This window comes from Convolutriloba macropyga, chromosome 9 (assembly GCF_964194025.1).
Source record: "Convolutriloba macropyga chromosome 9, txConMacr16.3, whole genome shotgun sequence".
NCBI classification, from domain to species: domain Eukaryota; kingdom Metazoa; phylum Xenacoelomorpha; order Acoela; family Convolutidae; genus Convolutriloba; species Convolutriloba macropyga.
Window position 1 is genome coordinate 7,342,793 of NC_134476.1, and position 16,488 is coordinate 7,359,280.

General features: G+C 37.3%; 1 protein-coding gene across 7 annotated transcripts in view; it reads right to left on the bottom strand.

Moving 5' to 3' along the window:
• Nucleotides 1-944: 944 nt before the first annotated feature.
• The window catches only part of LOC142346007 (uncharacterized), a 52,739-nt gene continuing 37,195 nt past the window's right edge, over nucleotides 945-16,488 (bottom strand). For 2 of the 7 annotated variants that reach the window (XM_075398484.1, XM_075398486.1), the window contains exons 2-3: nucleotides 13,768-13,974; nucleotides 945-1,299 (exon numbers count right to left, since the gene is read on the bottom strand). In XM_075398484.1, the coding sequence (XP_075254599.1) occupies nucleotides 1,025-1,299; nucleotides 13,768-13,957 (465 nt within the window). In that variant the 5' untranslated portion in view covers nucleotides 13,958-13,974 and the 3' untranslated portion in view covers nucleotides 945-1,024. The remainder of the gene's footprint in view (nucleotides 1,300-13,767; nucleotides 13,975-16,488) is intronic. The other 5 variants (XM_075398482.1, XM_075398483.1, XM_075398479.1 and 2 more) reach the window with 3 other exon arrangements.

A 16,488-nucleotide genomic window follows, 5' to 3' on the forward strand; every position in this document is an offset into this window, starting at 1 on the left:
ATGCAATAAATATAAGCCGTAAATATAAAACGTAAGGTTGCTAGTGAACAAGTTTTTACTTCAGTGTCATCACTGTTTGAGATTGAGTTTTAAAACGGTATATAGGTTGGTTTCTAGATCTAATAATTTTTTTGAAATTATTTTGAAGAAATTCTTTGTTTAATCGCAAAAATTGTTCTTTTTTTCTAATTGATGTTATTGAGTTCGACTGTATTTGATTTCATATCTGTTTTTTAGTTTGTACTGATGTTGAATCTAGTGCAATAAAGAGGTTTGATTTCACCGCGATTAACTCTTTTTTGTATGCACGTCGGTTCTTTTTTTGAGTAACGAATCAATTTTTGAGTAGCAAAATTTGAACTCCTTTTTCATATTTTGAGGGTTGACAGTCTCTGCTTTCTTTGGTAGAACATTAAGGCTCTACAGCCGATGCACAATAACGGCCTGTTGTATTATATATTTTTTACATGAAACAAACAGGCTATAAATATCCATTAAAATGAAAAATATAGCGCACATAATTAATCATGGCAAATCTTTAATTTCAGAAATTTTAATTTTGCAAGATTAATCAAGCCTTCAACTGCATTATTATGTTTTTAAAATCCTGTTCAAATGTTTGTTATGGGTTTCAGTGCCTAGAGATAGACCTCGAGACCTGAAAAGAACTTACCCCACTTGTATTCAGTGAAAATACTTTTGAAAAATTTATTTTATTGATCTTGTGCAGGTTTTTCAAGACTCAACCGAAACGAATTCAATTCGTGCATGATTCCTTCAAGAACAAATGGAAGAATTAAATTTGTTATGAGTTTTAAATTCATCGACTATTCGGGAATAGAGGGAATGACAAACCGTAATCTTTTGCTCGACATTAGGATAATCAGCATCGTAAAATTTTATCAATAATTAACAACCCCCCCCCTCACCCCTCCTGGTTAGAATTTTTAGTTCTTTTCATAAACAATAAAATCGAGGTCTAAACCTGTGTGCACTCACTAGTACTAGTAACTATCATTTAACATCATTTATGATGAGCGTATGGTACAGTTAGCACAGGTACCCCCGCATGTCTGATCACGTGATCACTCACACTCCCAATCAGCGCTTTCTTCAACTTGGACAGACCTCTGCAGCCCATAATGACCAGGTGAGACTCGCTGTTCTTAGCAGCTGAACAGATTGCTTTCCCGGGTTCCGGGGGGTCGCAGGTGAAGTGAAAATGGAGTCTGTCTTTGTTTATGTGATATTTGGAGGCTTTTGAGACAAAGATGCGCTGTAAGCCGTCCATGTAGGCTTCTAAAACATCCAATATTGAAACAATAGACAATAAAAATCTATAAAAAGGTTAAAAAATAAGTTTTTGATGCAAAAAAAATTTTTTCAATCGTGTGTTCTGCTGAAGCCTTGTAAAACAAATCATCATTTTTCAGGACAACAACGGTGTTAGATTTTATTATAAAGAGATGGAAACGTCACTAACTAACAGCACTTAGTTTTCCATCATTCCATTAAGCTCCTCCCGAAAAGACTGCTACCCCCCCCCCCCCCCCCCAATTATATGACAATGCCGACTACGGGTGGTCGAGTTGCTCTCAAAAGACTGGCCTGGGTTGGTTGTGCATTATTTCAGCCAGGGAGAGGGAATAATTTCACTGAGGATCTATAATGATTGTACTAAAGAATATTATAGAGACTGCTAAGATAAAAAATTTTAAATGAAACGAATTTTAGCGTATTTTCTGTAGACAACTTTAGCTCATTTTGAGTAGAAAACTGCGTCGCCAGAGTCCAAAAAAAACAATTTTCAATATTTTTTTTTTAATCTGCAAACATGTAAGTTAAACTAACCACTTGGTTAATGTTACATAATAGAAATTTATTAATCAAACATTATTTTTTTCTAATTTATAACAAACTAAGGTTCGGTTTTCGTAAAATAATTTAATAAAAAATATGTTTAAATCCTGCAACCCTTCTGTCTATTGGAACACTTTCGTGTCGTTTAAGCATTTCCGCTGTAACTTTTTGTTTAAATTTGGTCTTCGACGTTTCTTTTCTAATTGTAATTGGAAGTGTGTTCCATTTTCGAATAAAGTTACAAACAGTTGAACGATTACTCCATTTTGACTTACATTTTTGTTCTAAGAAAAGGTTATGGGTTCGTTTGTTTACAATAATAGGCACGTTTTCTAAAAATCTGAAATGTTTATTAGAGCGATTTATTGTTTGTTGGAGAATATTGAAAAACCTATTTAAAGACACCCGTGTTATTTGGAGCTCTGCTGGAAGAATTTTAGTCTCCAGAAGTAGATCTCTGGCAGTATCGTATTTGGTTTTCATAAAGCAAACTTTTATTCCCCAGTTTATCTGTTTGTTAATTCTGTCAATAGAGTAAGATGGTAAATTTTGAAAAAAAAATTGCGCTAAAATCTAAATGAGACAAAACTAGTGATTTAAAAAGATTTATTCTTGTTTTTAGCGGTACCTGATAAAATTTGCTTTTGTGGAAACGAGCGTCATTGATTTCAATTTAACGCAATCATTTTCAACGATGGAATAAAGCTACGCAAAACGTGGAAATAAATTAATTACCTCTTACAATATGTAATTAGTAGTCACAGAAAAACGTAACCCTTTTCTATCATTTTGAAAAAATAAATATTTTAACTTAATTGCACGAATTTTATAAGTACTTACTCGACAAGAAGACCAAAAAATTCAAAGAATTAGTTGTTCTTTTCAATAGTGATATGGGTGATTGCAAAACTACTGATTACCGTCTAAATCTACAATTAGTATCGGGGGGGGGGGGGGATATTTCTGAAATAAACCACTCATATTCCTGTCTTTCCTTTCGATCCAATTGAATTATCTTAGTTAATAAAAATTTTAACGGTGGAAAAGGACGCATGGGAACTAGTGTTTGATCGCGTGAAAACTAGTTACGAATTGCTGCCGATAGTTTTTCACGCTAGCCACATAAAAACGAATTGTGGAATACAGTTGCACATATATCTAATTTTGAAGCGAAATTGAAAAATTTAAGTTGATGGCTGAAATTTTGAACGAGCGCAAAAACGAGTGAACAAGTCATTCAGAAAGTTTAAATCTGAGAATAAAGATCAATTTGACAAAAAACGCCAAATACAACCCCCCCACCCCCCCCCCCCCCCCCCTGTTTATTATAACTGCCACAAATCTTTTTAGAGATCAATTAGTCATCTTCCCAGAAAAAAACTATCAATAAAATTCTTTCGCCCAAATCTTTCATCAGATAAAAATGGGATTTTAATCTCTGGTAACTGTGGAATGGCACGAGAGATAAATTAAAAATCAATTATTCAATTACTGATGTAAACGTATAAGTTTAAATTGAGACAAAAGCTGATGCTATCCGTGATGCCTCAAAGAATAAAGAATCCCGCATCTCCTCAACAATCTCAATTTGAGAAATAACGGAATGGTATTCTCGGAGCGTATAGCTTATTACAAATCAATACAACAGGGGGTAACGACACATATATTTCATAACAATTAATCCAAATAAAAACTGAAACTACACACTAGTGCAATAGCTGAGAAGTCACAAAAAATTTTAGCTCTGTGACAACTAAAAGTCAAACAACATTGATTACTGTGATTTGCTAACGAAATTTGTACTATCATTTGGATTGCTCAGACGACAATCTTTCTGTAAAAAAATTTTAAATCACTTTTTTTATCGATCTGCAACAGTATTGCAATCAGTGTTTTGGAACAAACCAAATCAACAACAATTAAAACACAGTTTTTCTTTTGTTTAAAAATTCTGTGAAATTCAATAAGCAATTTCTTTGTGACAAATTTTCTCTCAATTCTTAATCAATGTCCATTTCTTGAAAGCAACTTAACAGCGTCAACTATATTTTTCAAAAATCTTGTAGAGCCCAACTCACAAATTCTGATACATCCGTGAATGAACTTATGGAAAGGAGTCAAAGAGCAAATAATTGAAGAAGAATTGTTTTCTGTAACCCCTTTTCTTCTCTCTAAGAAGAATAAGAATTTAATTTTTAAGAAAAAAGCGTAAAAAAGCAAAAATTTTCTTTCTCCAGATATCAAAGTACATTTATTTATAGAAAACTTTTTATTATTTTGGACCAAATGTGTCGTCTTCTGAATTTCTATCTAGGCTAACAATCAGGGGGATTTCGATACTTGCACATCGATGGAAAAGATAAATTCAAGACAATTTATAATAGTAATTACAATAATAATACCAATATCCGTGGTTCACTTCCCAAATGAAATAAATCAAAACAACTCACAGTATCCCAACTGGTGTAGCAACTACAAACTTCCAGAGTTCAATCTCACTCTCAATCTCTTCCCTGCTTTTCACACTATCTTTTACAGTTTAGTCCCACTAAACCAACTACTATCTCTCGCTTGTGCGAATCCAGACTTCTGAAGTTCTCCCAAAAACTCCAAAATCTGCCTCTCTCTCTGCCAAAATTTCTCTGTGTCGCTTCAATTTATACTCAACCAATACGCTCTTATCTTAAGCAAACAAACTTTAATCTCTTAAGTAAACAATGCAACTTACACTTAAATTTGTCACATTCTGTGGGAGGGCTTTGTTTGCTATGCAAACAACCAATATCAAATTATGCTCTGTCATTCAACTGCTAGCAACCATTGTTCAATTTTCTTCTTATCTTAAGTACACGACTTTTGGACTCTTATGTAAACAAACCCACTCCGCTTTATCTCATCTTAATTAAATACACTCTTGGAACTTAAGTAAACACCGTAAGTCATTCTGAAAGATTGATACATCCGCAGGAGGAGTTCCCTTCACTAAACAAACAGATTAACGTCAAAGTCCGCGGTCCTTATCGCCCTTATTTGCGCAAACAAATTTGGCACCAAGTCAATTTTGTCGCTTTTGTGATTCAAAGACTATCGGTCTCCATGGGTAAATATATCGCTAATTCATGCTTGCTAAAGCTAAGATAATGGATTGGTATGCTTTTCCCAGCATTCCGTGCAATTCCCCATTCAAAATTAGTTAAAAACCGAACTTTACCAAAAACCCAAAAATTTGACCTCTAGAGGTCAATTAGAGGTCAATAGTCGAAGATGAAGGGTCAACTTGGTAAAAATAACTATTGGCGCGGGAAGTCCTTCCATAGTTACACCTACCCCCCAATTTTTATGACCTAACTCCTAATAGAACACGAGCAATGACCGCGCACACTTTTCATCGACCTCCCGGATGACCCCAAATTTCACAACTTAATAACTCGCGAAGTAGTGATCAAAACGTCTCCGGGTAAAGTTTTCTAGTAACTATAGGGTGCCACCAATTTGCCTGCCAAGTTTCATGACCAACGGTTCAGCCGTTGCGAGTCGTTTCCAATTTGAAAATTTTTAACGAGTCGTGGGTGCGGAGACCGAAAATCCGAGTTCGTCAAAATTGACCGGGGTGGTTATTTTTTGTCACTAAATGTCTCAGGTTATCATATTAAAACCATTTCAAAGTCATTCGGCAGCTCAAAAAGGCCAATTTCCGGTTTTCGGCACTCGGATCGTCCCGAAGCACTGACTTCCGGTCGGAATCTGGGATTGAAAATATCACCAATCGAAAGCCCTTGAAAAGTTACACTAACCCTCCAAAAATCATATGGCTACTACCAATACTCCACGAGCAATTCAAATTTTACGTTCCGAAACACGGGCGTACGCTAGTTCCGTGCAGGTTGGTTTGGGGTCAAATCCGACCTCAAAATCGGATTCCTCGTACCCAAATTAGTCTATCCCCCAATTTTCAGGTCAATCCGATTTCAACTTTTTGAGAAATTGCTATTTCAATTTAAGTGTTAACTACTTTTCCGCTAAAACTGCATTTTCATATTAAAAATCATAATTATGCTTCCTAGACTCGTCCCAAGATCACTCAGTACATTAATTCACACGTAAACCTAGTTTCGACTGGTTAATAAAGTTATTTCTTACTTAAAAGTTCATATTTCCACTTAAAATATCGAAAACCTTCAAATCACCCCACTTCCGGTGTTAATAGCTCGGGGTTGGGTAGTCGGATTGGCCCAAAAGCTATATCAGCCTGAGAGCATCATTGGGTGTACCTCACATTAAAATTTCATAAGCGTCCGCTTAATATAACTCCCACAGTCGCAGGGCACCAAGTTCGGCTACCCCCCTTATCTTTGTCACTTCAAAATAGCACATTTTACTTCAAATTGAATTTCCAATTCTGTTCAAAGAATCTAGTTCACTTCAAATGTTCGCTCTCTAGTTTTCTTCTAAATTTAAATCACTCATTTGGACTTTGGCCTGATGCGCAAATTCAGATTTGCTAAGTAAGCGAAATATATCGACAGCTCAATATACTTTTGTTCATCAATTTGTTTGTTTAAGATATCACTCAACTCCCCTCTCTGGCGCCTCCGAAACAATAACCCTATACGAAAGAATGCTTATTTCAAACACCTTATTAACTTGTCAAAGTTGACCTAAATTATTTGACTTAACTAGCGCTATCTTGTTATGAAATTTCTTTTGAGTTTATTTTTATGCGTTCTACACTCCTCCCTCCTAGATTATTATTCTCCCGAATAATTGCAAAACCTTATCCTGACCCGATTAACTTACTCCTACGTAGTTTAGTAATAGTCGACCTAGTGAGTGAACCACCTATGTTTAGCTCCGGGTTAATACAAATTAACTGCACCAAAGTTTGAATAGCGGTTGATTAAATCAGATTGGAAAACACTCCTGCAATTTCACATTTTAACATATTTTACCTAATTCATCAAAGTTGATTTTTGATCAAACTCTATTGCCTCTGACAAACATCCTTCCCGGGAACCCCAAAACCACTAAAAAATCAAATCTAAAAATAGATCTACGAAATCAACACATTTCCCTATATCATCTTTTTTTTAAAAAAAATTTCTCTGCGGCTATAGTGCTTGATCAAATTATCCTAATAAATTAGATTAAAACAATGTAGGCAACAATTGGGATAAAAAAAAACTTGAATAACTTAGCTGTAAACGTCCCTCTAATCATACACTCGTGCACCTGTTCATGAAAACCTTCTTCCTCTGATGCTTGAATGGATGTCCACCTCTTCTTCCACTGTAGCTGCAATTTCTCCTGTGTGATCCTGCCATGACTGCGGTCCTGATGCTTCCAAACGGCTCCACCTCTCTTTCCGGCTCAACGATCGTTTTTCCAGCAACAGTTTTGCAATCTCCGGAAACCGCGATGCAATCCTCCTCTCCACTTTTTGCTCAACTTCCATCGAGAACCCTCTAGAGTCCTCCCTCCTAGGCTGTTGATCATCATGAACGTAATCGCTCAACCCTGTAGCCATTGACTTCTGATAGTATTGCCCTGTTCTGTCAGCTCCAGCACTGTCCCTTTGATGCTCATCCATTGGTTCGACCGAAACACTACTATTAAGCTGAATTTCATTCAATTGCGATTGCACCCATTCCTCCAGCTCCTTTCCCAAGTGTGCAAAATCACTCCGGTCACCTGCTGCCTTCTCGTTTTGACCCTTCTGTGTTTCAGACACCAACTGCCGATCAATCCCTCCAGAACTTGTCCAATTCTCCAAAGTGTCCATAGTGCACTCAGTTGTACACATCTGTGTCTCATCAGCCCCGTTTGTTACATTGCAGAACTTCTGGTGTGACCCTCCTGTCTTTAACTTTATCAAGGCCCAGGCTCCTAACATATCGTTTCTGCTAGCTTTGACACCACCGCCAAAACTGATCGCTAATGCAGTTACATTTTCGCATGCTACTGAGTTCAAACTCGCGGCAATACTTGTCTCGCTTCTCGAATCGTTGTCATCAAATTCCTCTACATCCGAAAAATCTGTATCCGAAGCATCTTCAAACAAATAGTCATCATCCGACTGTTCATCGCTTAGTTCCCCAGACTCTGGTGACAATACATAACTCTTTTCCATAGCATGATGCTCAACTGGTCCACAAGACTCAACACTCCGCTCGATGACTTTTCCTTCTGTCGGAAATTTTCTGAAACCACTGTTTTCAAACTCGCTTACCGCTGCTCTAGAAATTTCTTGATTTGTTTGACCACAAACTTCCTCCGTGAACTCCGCCTCAATTCCATTTTGCACTTCATCGCCGCAATCTGGAATTCTTATTCCACTATCACTTTCAGCAATTCTCGTATCTTCTCCGAACAAATCTTCACTAAAGGCTTCTTTTCTTGAGACACCACAGCAGGACCCAATGCCAAACCCTTCAGAACTTTTGCCGGGCGGCCGAATTTCATCCGTTAAAGAAGTATCAACGCTTCTACTTGTATCAATTACCTGCCTTTGAGCATACTGCTGTCCCGTTCTCTGATCCATAGTGTCAATGGTGTCACTGGTTTCAATGAATTCTGCCCTATTTTCCGCTTTCCCTCTAACGAACATATTATAGCTTCGCTCATAAAAAAGTGGATTGTCGGACAAACGTATATCAAACTGATACAACGTCTCTGTCAGTGTCCATGCTTGCTTCCCTGGAGTCGACCGCCAATAACCTCTGGGTAAATCACTTACTGCATTCAAAGCCCAACCACACAATTTTGTAGGCAACCACTTCATCATCTCTTCTTCCGTCCATCCCAACTTCAAGCCAAGGCTCAAATAATGTTCGCGCCAAACCTCCCAAACTTCGTAGCCTGGTGAAGGAAAACGCTTCACCAATTGATAACCAAACATCATCAATCTATTGGTAACCCAAATTTAAAATGAAAGTCAAATTTCGTTGCGCTCTCAGCACTTTCTCTGACGCACTCTCTCGAATTAATCGGCAAATAATCCACAGCAAAAAGTAACAAAGAAACGAAGCCCACCCAGGAGCGCCACTGACGTCTTCTGAATTTCTATCTAGGCTAACAATGAGGGGGATTTGTCGCCCAGAAGATCGATCAAATAAAATAAACCAAAGGTTTTGAATTGGTGAAGCAAGCGTTACTTTGTTACTCTGCGTTTTCCCCTCTTCCACTCCTGTAAGCTGTTGCAAATTAGATTGCCTTGAAATAAGTTAATTCACAATGGGGCTCGTAATATCAATTCTAGTTATATGGATAACGTGTGTAAAGAAATTACTTGCACATCGATGGAAAAGATAAATTCAAGACAATTTATAATAGTAATTACAATAATAATACCAATATCCGTGGTTCACTTCCCAAATGAAATAAATCAAAACAACTCACAGTATCCCAACTGGTGTAGCAACTACAAACTTCCAGAGTTCAATCTCACTCTCAATCTCTTCCCTGCTTTTCACACTATCTTTTACAGTTTAGTCCCACTAAACCAACTACTATCTCTCGCTTGTGCGAATCCAGACTTCTGAAGTTCTCCCAAAAACTCCAAAATCTGCCTCTCTCTCTCTGCCAAAATTTCTCTGTGTCACTTCAATTTATACTCAACCAATACGCTCTTATCTTAAGCAAACAAACTTTAATCTCTTAAGTAAACAATGCAACTTACACTTAAATTTGTCACATTCTGTGGGAGGGCTTTGTTTGCTATGCAAACAACCAATATCAAATTATGCATTGTCATTCAACTGCTAGCAACCATTGTTCAATTTTCTTCTTATCTTAAGTACACGACTTTTGGACTCTTATGTAAACAAACCCACTCCGCTTTATCTCATCTTAATTAAATACACTCTTGGAACTTAAGTAAACACCGTAAGTCATTCTGAAAGATTGATACATCCGCAGGAGGAGTTCCCTTCACTAAACAAACAGATTAACGTCAAAGTCCGCGGTCCTTATCGCCCTTATTTGCGCACACAAATTTGGCACCAAGTCAATTTTGTCGCTTTTGTGATTCAAAGACTATCGGTCTCCATGGGTAAATATATCGCTAATTCATGCTTGCTAAAGCTAAGATAATGGATTGGTATGCTTTTCCCAGCATTCCGTGCAATTCCCCATTCAAAATTAGTTAAAAACCGAACTTTACCAAAAACCCAAAAATTTGACCTCTAGAGGTCAATTAGAGGTCAATAGTCGAAGATGAAGGGTCAACTTGGTAAAAATAACTATTGGCGCGGGAAGTCCTTCCATAGTTACACCTACCCACCAATTTTTATGACCTAACTCCTAATAGAACACGAGCAATGACCGCGCACACTTTTCATTGACCTCCCGGATGACCCCAAATTTCACAACTTAATAACTCGCGAAGTAGTGATCAAAACGTCTCCGGGTAAAGTTTTCTAGTAACAATAGGGTGCAACCAATTTGCCTGCCAAGTTTCATGACCAACGGTTCAGCCGTTGCGAGTCGTTTGCAATTTGAAAATTTTTAACGAGTCGTGGGTGCGGAGACCCGAAAAATCCGAGTTCGTCAAAATTGACCGGGGTGGTTATTTTTTGTCACTAAATGTCTCAGGTTATCATATTAAAACCATTTCAAAGTCATTCGGCAGCTCAAAAAGGCCAATTTCCGGTTTTCGGCACTCGGGTCGTCCCGAATCACCGACTTCCGGCCGGAATTTGGGATTGAAAATATCACAAATCGAAAGCCCTTGAAAAGTTACACTAACCCTCCAAAAATCATATGGCTACTACCAATACTCCTCGAGCAATTCAAATTTTACGTTCCGCAGCACGGGCGTGCGCTAGTTCCGTGCAGCTTGGTGTGGGGTCAAATCCGACCTCAAAATCGGATTCCTCGTACCCAAATTAGTCTATCCCCCAATTTTCAGGTCAATCCGATTTCAACTTTTTGAGAAATTGCTATTTCAATTTAAGTGTTAACTACTTTTCCGCTAAAACTGCATTTTCATATTAAAAATCATAATTATGCTTCCTAGACTCGTCCCAAGATCACTCAGTACATTAATTCGCACGTAAACCTAGTTTCGACTGGTTAATAAAGTTATTTCTTACTTAAAAGTTCATATTTCCACTTAAAATATCGAAAACCTTCAAATCACCCCACTTCCGGTGTTAATAGCTCGGGGTTGGGTAGTCGGATTGGCCCAAAAGCTATATCAGCCTGAGAGGATCATTGGGTGTACCTCACATTAAAATTTCATAAGCGTCCGCTTAATATAACTCCCACAGTCGCAGGGCACCAAGTTCGGCTACCCCCCTTATCTTTGTCACTTCAAAATAGCACATTTTACTTCAAATTGAATTTCCAATTCTGTTCAAAGAATCTAGTTCACTTCAAATGTTCGCTCTCTAGTTTTCTTCTAAATTTAAATCACTCATTTGGACTTTGGCCTGATGCGCAAATTCAGATTTGCTAAGTAAGCGAAATATATCGACAGCTCAATATACTTTTGTTCATCAATTTGTTTGTTTAAGATATCACTCAACTCCCCTCTCTGGCGCCTCCGAAACAATAACCCTTTACGAAAGAATGCTTATTTCAAACACCTTATTAACTTGTCAAAGTTGACCTAAATTATTTGACTTAACTAGCGCTATCTGGTTATGAAATTTCTTTTGAGTTTATTTTTATGCGTTCTACAAAATGTCGTTCAAATTAAATGAAGAATTTTGACGCTTAATTATGCGTATGGTAAAAAAGGCCTATCAGCACTATTTTTGACTACCAAAATTTTGCCTTTCCCCCTTTCTAGCGCTTTTGAGAATGCTCAATCCTTTATTTTTACTTCTCAAGTCCCTCAAGTCAATTTCAGTCTATTGGAAAATTTTAGTCCCTCAAGTCAATTTCAGTCTATTGGAAAATTTTCAGTCTATTGGAAATTTCATAAACGTCCGCTTAATATAACTCCCACAGTCGCAGGGCACCAAGTTCGGCTACCCCCCTTATCTTTGTCACTTCAAAATAGCACATTTTACTTCAAATTGAATTTCCAATTCTGTTCAAAGAATCTAGTTCACTTCAAATGTTCGCTCTCTAGTTTTCTTCTAAATTTAAATCACTCATTTGGACTTTGGCCTGATGCGCAAATTCAGATTTGCTAAGTAAGCGAAATATATCGACAGCTCAATATACTTTTGTTCATCAATTTGATTGTTTAAGATATCACTCAACTCCCCTCTCTGGCGCCTCCGAAACAATAACCCTTTACGAAAGAATGCTTATTTCAAACACCTTATTAACTTGTCAAAGTTGACCTAAATTATTTGACTTAACTAGCGCTATCTGGTTATGAAATTTCTTTTGAGTTTATTTTTATGCGTTCTACAAAATGTCGTTCAAATTAAATGAAGAATTTTGACGCTTAATTATGCGTATGGTAAAAAAGGCCTATCAGCACTATTTTCGACTACCAAAATTTTGCCTTTCCCCCATTTCTAGCGCTTTTGAGAATGCTCAATCCTTTATTTTTACTTCTCAAGTCCCTCAAGTCAATTTCAGTCTATTGGAAAATTTTTGTTAACTATAATTTCTATCATTACGTAGAAATTGTTTTCGATCCAATCTTGCTTTTACTCATAGTAAAATTTTTCGCAACTGCTTTTTAAATTGAAATTGCAAACGGAAAATAGGGAAGCAATATAATGAATTGGCCTTGATATGGATAGAAGAGTGAAATTCTTTTAAAAACAACCAGATGTCAAAAATTATTTTAACAAGCGCTTATATTTAGGAGATAAAACTGGAATGTGGAATGCGGTGAGTTAGTCTTCAAATCTCACTTTTGTTCTTGATGAATCGAAATCAAGGCCAATTTTTGCATTGATTTTGCACTGAAAATAATTTGTTTGAAGCTTTTTTCCGCACACGTTTCGAGATTTTCAACGCCATATTTTTGTGCCAAAATTCAAGCCTACAGATCTCAATTTTGTTAGGGTGGGAGGGGGGTACAAGGCGCAATTTATGAAATAACGGATCAGAACTAGATTTGACCCCGTGTCGTAGAATTGTAGGCCTTATTAAGGGTAGCACTAACGGTGTAAAAATATTTTTTTACACTCTTTACACTCTTTTCCCCGTTATTTTTCGGTAAAATCCTCGGCCCGGGGGTCTTGAGTACTAACCAACCATTACACCAACTACTTCTTCTTATCCGTTCTCTTTGTCCTCTCTTAATATCCTAAGGGCTTAACTGATCTGATCTCTCAAGCCAAGTTCACATTGAACAAGTAGAGCTTCCTGTGAAGCTATGTCAAGCTTTATCTTATGCACAATTCAAATCAGGTTGTTCTCTCTAAACTTAATTAATCATAAGAGCCGTGAACAAAATTGGAAATCGGTTAAAATGTTTGAAAAATTTCACGTGGACGAGTGATGACAGAAAACTCGTACTATGCATAAATCCAATGTTGCGCAAACAACAGTACCCGGGTCGAGGTTTGACGGTGAATTTTTTGTAAGAAATGCGGTGAAAAGCGGTGAATTTTTTTTTTCACCGCATTCGCCGCATTTCTTACATTAATTTTTCACAAAAGTTGATGCGGTGAATTTTTGTAAGAAATGCGGTGAAATGCGGTGAAATATATTTTTTCGCCGCATTCGCCGCATTCACGGCATTTCTTTCAAAAATTCACCACATTCAACTCATTTCTTACAAAATTTCACCCAAAAACATCGACCCGGGTATAATTAACAATTTAATACCAAAGAACTACTCGAAAAACATGTAGCACAAACAATGTTGGACTTTGCTTAATATTTGCTCTTTTTAATTATAAAACGTAAGAGATAATTTTTTAGTTATATTAACTTATCGAAATTAAGACAACTTCGTGCTTGCGTCTCTATTTAAGAGACGTAACAATGACATACCTTTGATGTCGTAGAGCTCCCTAAGCGACTCCTCCAAGTCAGAGGACATTGAGACCGGGTCCATAAAGTGGAAAAGGAAGAGGGTGTCGGTGGAGTAGTGGATGTGCTTGCAATAGTACTCAAAGGCATAGTCCGCATTCCGACTTCCGTCTATCGCTATCAGAACCCTCCGCTGCGTTGATGACGTCATTTTAGAAACAAAACCTGCTATTAAAAAACAAATTGAAGCAATTACAGTACCTCGTCGTATCACTCAAAAACCTGGAGGGGGACTTGAAACGCACACCCATGTGTTCCCAGGCCAAAATTACAGGGTCTGGACAGCCGTTCGAGCGCACAATAGTCTGGACCATGGTCTGGGTTCGGTCTGATCGGAGGTCACCTCCGTCTGAAAAGTCTGATCATAGTCTGTATATAGTCTGGACAATTGTCTGAATTTGAGTCTGATCATAAGCGCACTATAGTCTGGACCAAGGTCTGGGTTCAGTTTTATCAGAGAAAATTTTGGTCTGGAAAGTCTGACCTGAGGTTATTTCAGTCTGAAAAATCTGATCAGAGGTCATTTCAGTCTGGATGGTCTATACATTGCTCAATTTGGGTCTGGACCTAAGCCTGGGTTGTGAAGACTTGCTAAGATTTGCTCAGGAATTATCAAGTCTAAGTCAGGTCTTGGCTAAGACTTGGCAACTCTTGATTCAAGTCTTTGTCAAGTCTTGAACAAGAATATACAAAACTTGATTATTGCGCAGTTTATAAACAAAATAGAGTTTTGAGAAGATCTTACTTATAATTTATGTATTTCAAAATTAGCTAAAGTTTGTCAGATTTTTTACGAGAAGTTTTTTAATGTGACCATTTTTAATTTGTCTCAAGACCTGCCAATACCCAGGTTTAGATCCAGACCCAAATTGAGCTATGATCAGACTATGCAGACTGAAATGACCTCTGATCAGACCATCCAGACTAAATTGATCTCTGATCAGACTTTCCAGACCAAAATGTCCTCTGATCAGACCGAACCCAGACCACTGTCCAGACTATAGTGCGCTTATGATCAGACCCAAATTCAAAAAATTGTCCAGACTATAAACAGACTATGATCAGACCATATTCAGACCATGGTCCAGACTCAATTTCAGACCATTGCCCAGACCTTAATCAGACTATGATCCGACTCAAGTGCGCTCAAAATAGTCTGATCAGAGAAAAATTTTAATTATGAACAAATCTCTTAATTTTGCTATAACATATTCTTTTCATAAAAACTGGTGTCTGCAGTATTAAAATCAGCTAAGGAAAAGCCAATTCTGAAAATATTGCTAATGAAAACGAAACTTAATGTTGAGAAAAAAAAATTTACCATACCCCTTAGTTCACATTTCTGACTCAAAGGATGAACTTAGACAGCTGTCCACGAGAAACTTAGACAGCTGTCCATTTTGCTATAACATATTCTTTTCATAAAAACTGGTGTCTGCAGTATTAAAATCAGCTAAGGAAAAGCCAATTCTGAAAATATTGCTAATGAAAACGAAACTTAATGTTGAGAAAAAAATTTTACCATACCCCTTAGTTCACATTTCTGACTCAATGGATGAACTTAGACAGCTGTCCACGAGAAACGTCGTGGTCTTCAGTTAATCAAAATTTCCTCTTGAGGGGACCGGCATTTGCTATCAGCTGGACTCCTTGTTTCCGGCATTTGCTATCAGAGCCATCGGACTTTAGATGAGTCTCTGATCGGAACGCTACTTTATTGTTGCCTCTGGGCAGAGCCAACATCTCTCAATAAAAAAAAACAAAAAAGATTGAAAAAAATGCACTCGAAATCAGACCTTCCAAACCGAATTGACCTCTGATCAGACCGAACCCAGACCATGGTCCAGACTATAAAGACTGTGATCAGACCGTCCAGACCGAATTGACCTCTGATCAGACCGAAATCAGACCATGGTCCAGACTATTGTGCGCTCGAACCGCTCTCCAGACCCTGTAATTTCGGTCTGGGCGTGCGCTCGATTGGGTCTGATCATAGCTCAATTTGGGTCTTGACCAAAACCTGGGTACTAAAGCACAGCTTTAAAAAGTGCCAAGTTTAACCAGTGACATGATCAGAGCTCTGATATAGTATTGATCCATGGCTTGCAATATTGCACTGAATCAGTACTGTTAAGGAATTGACCCTCAGTCCAGGTATGTACCAGGTAAGCATATTTGTCAGCATTAAAAAATGATTGGGAGGTTTGCATGTTCAAAATGACAAACTGATTTGTTCATGATTAGAACTGATGAAAATTTTGCGATTACCTGAAATGCTTTAATTAAACATCTACCTCAAGAATTTACATTTTGCGTGTATTAAAAATCTCTTAAAAAATTGTATTTTAAGTTATAAGCTAGATTTTATAACTTTGCCGATGATTCCAGAAAACTCAGTAACGATTTTCATCACACTTAAAACGCATGCATCTGGAAGAGGCTAGACCTTTGCTATGGTTAAAAAAATAACAATGAATATCTGATTAAACAAATGGATCAAAACTTGATACAACTAAACAAGACACATGATCTGGACACTTTGATAACATAATATCGAAATGAAAACTGAAAGAAGAAAGGCCTAGGCTTGATAAAAGTTCTCCTATTTTGTTTTCGAGGTTATTTTTGAAATAAAAAATCCCCAGCCTTTCTTGCTGATTCTTGTTATGCTTTTTTTAATCT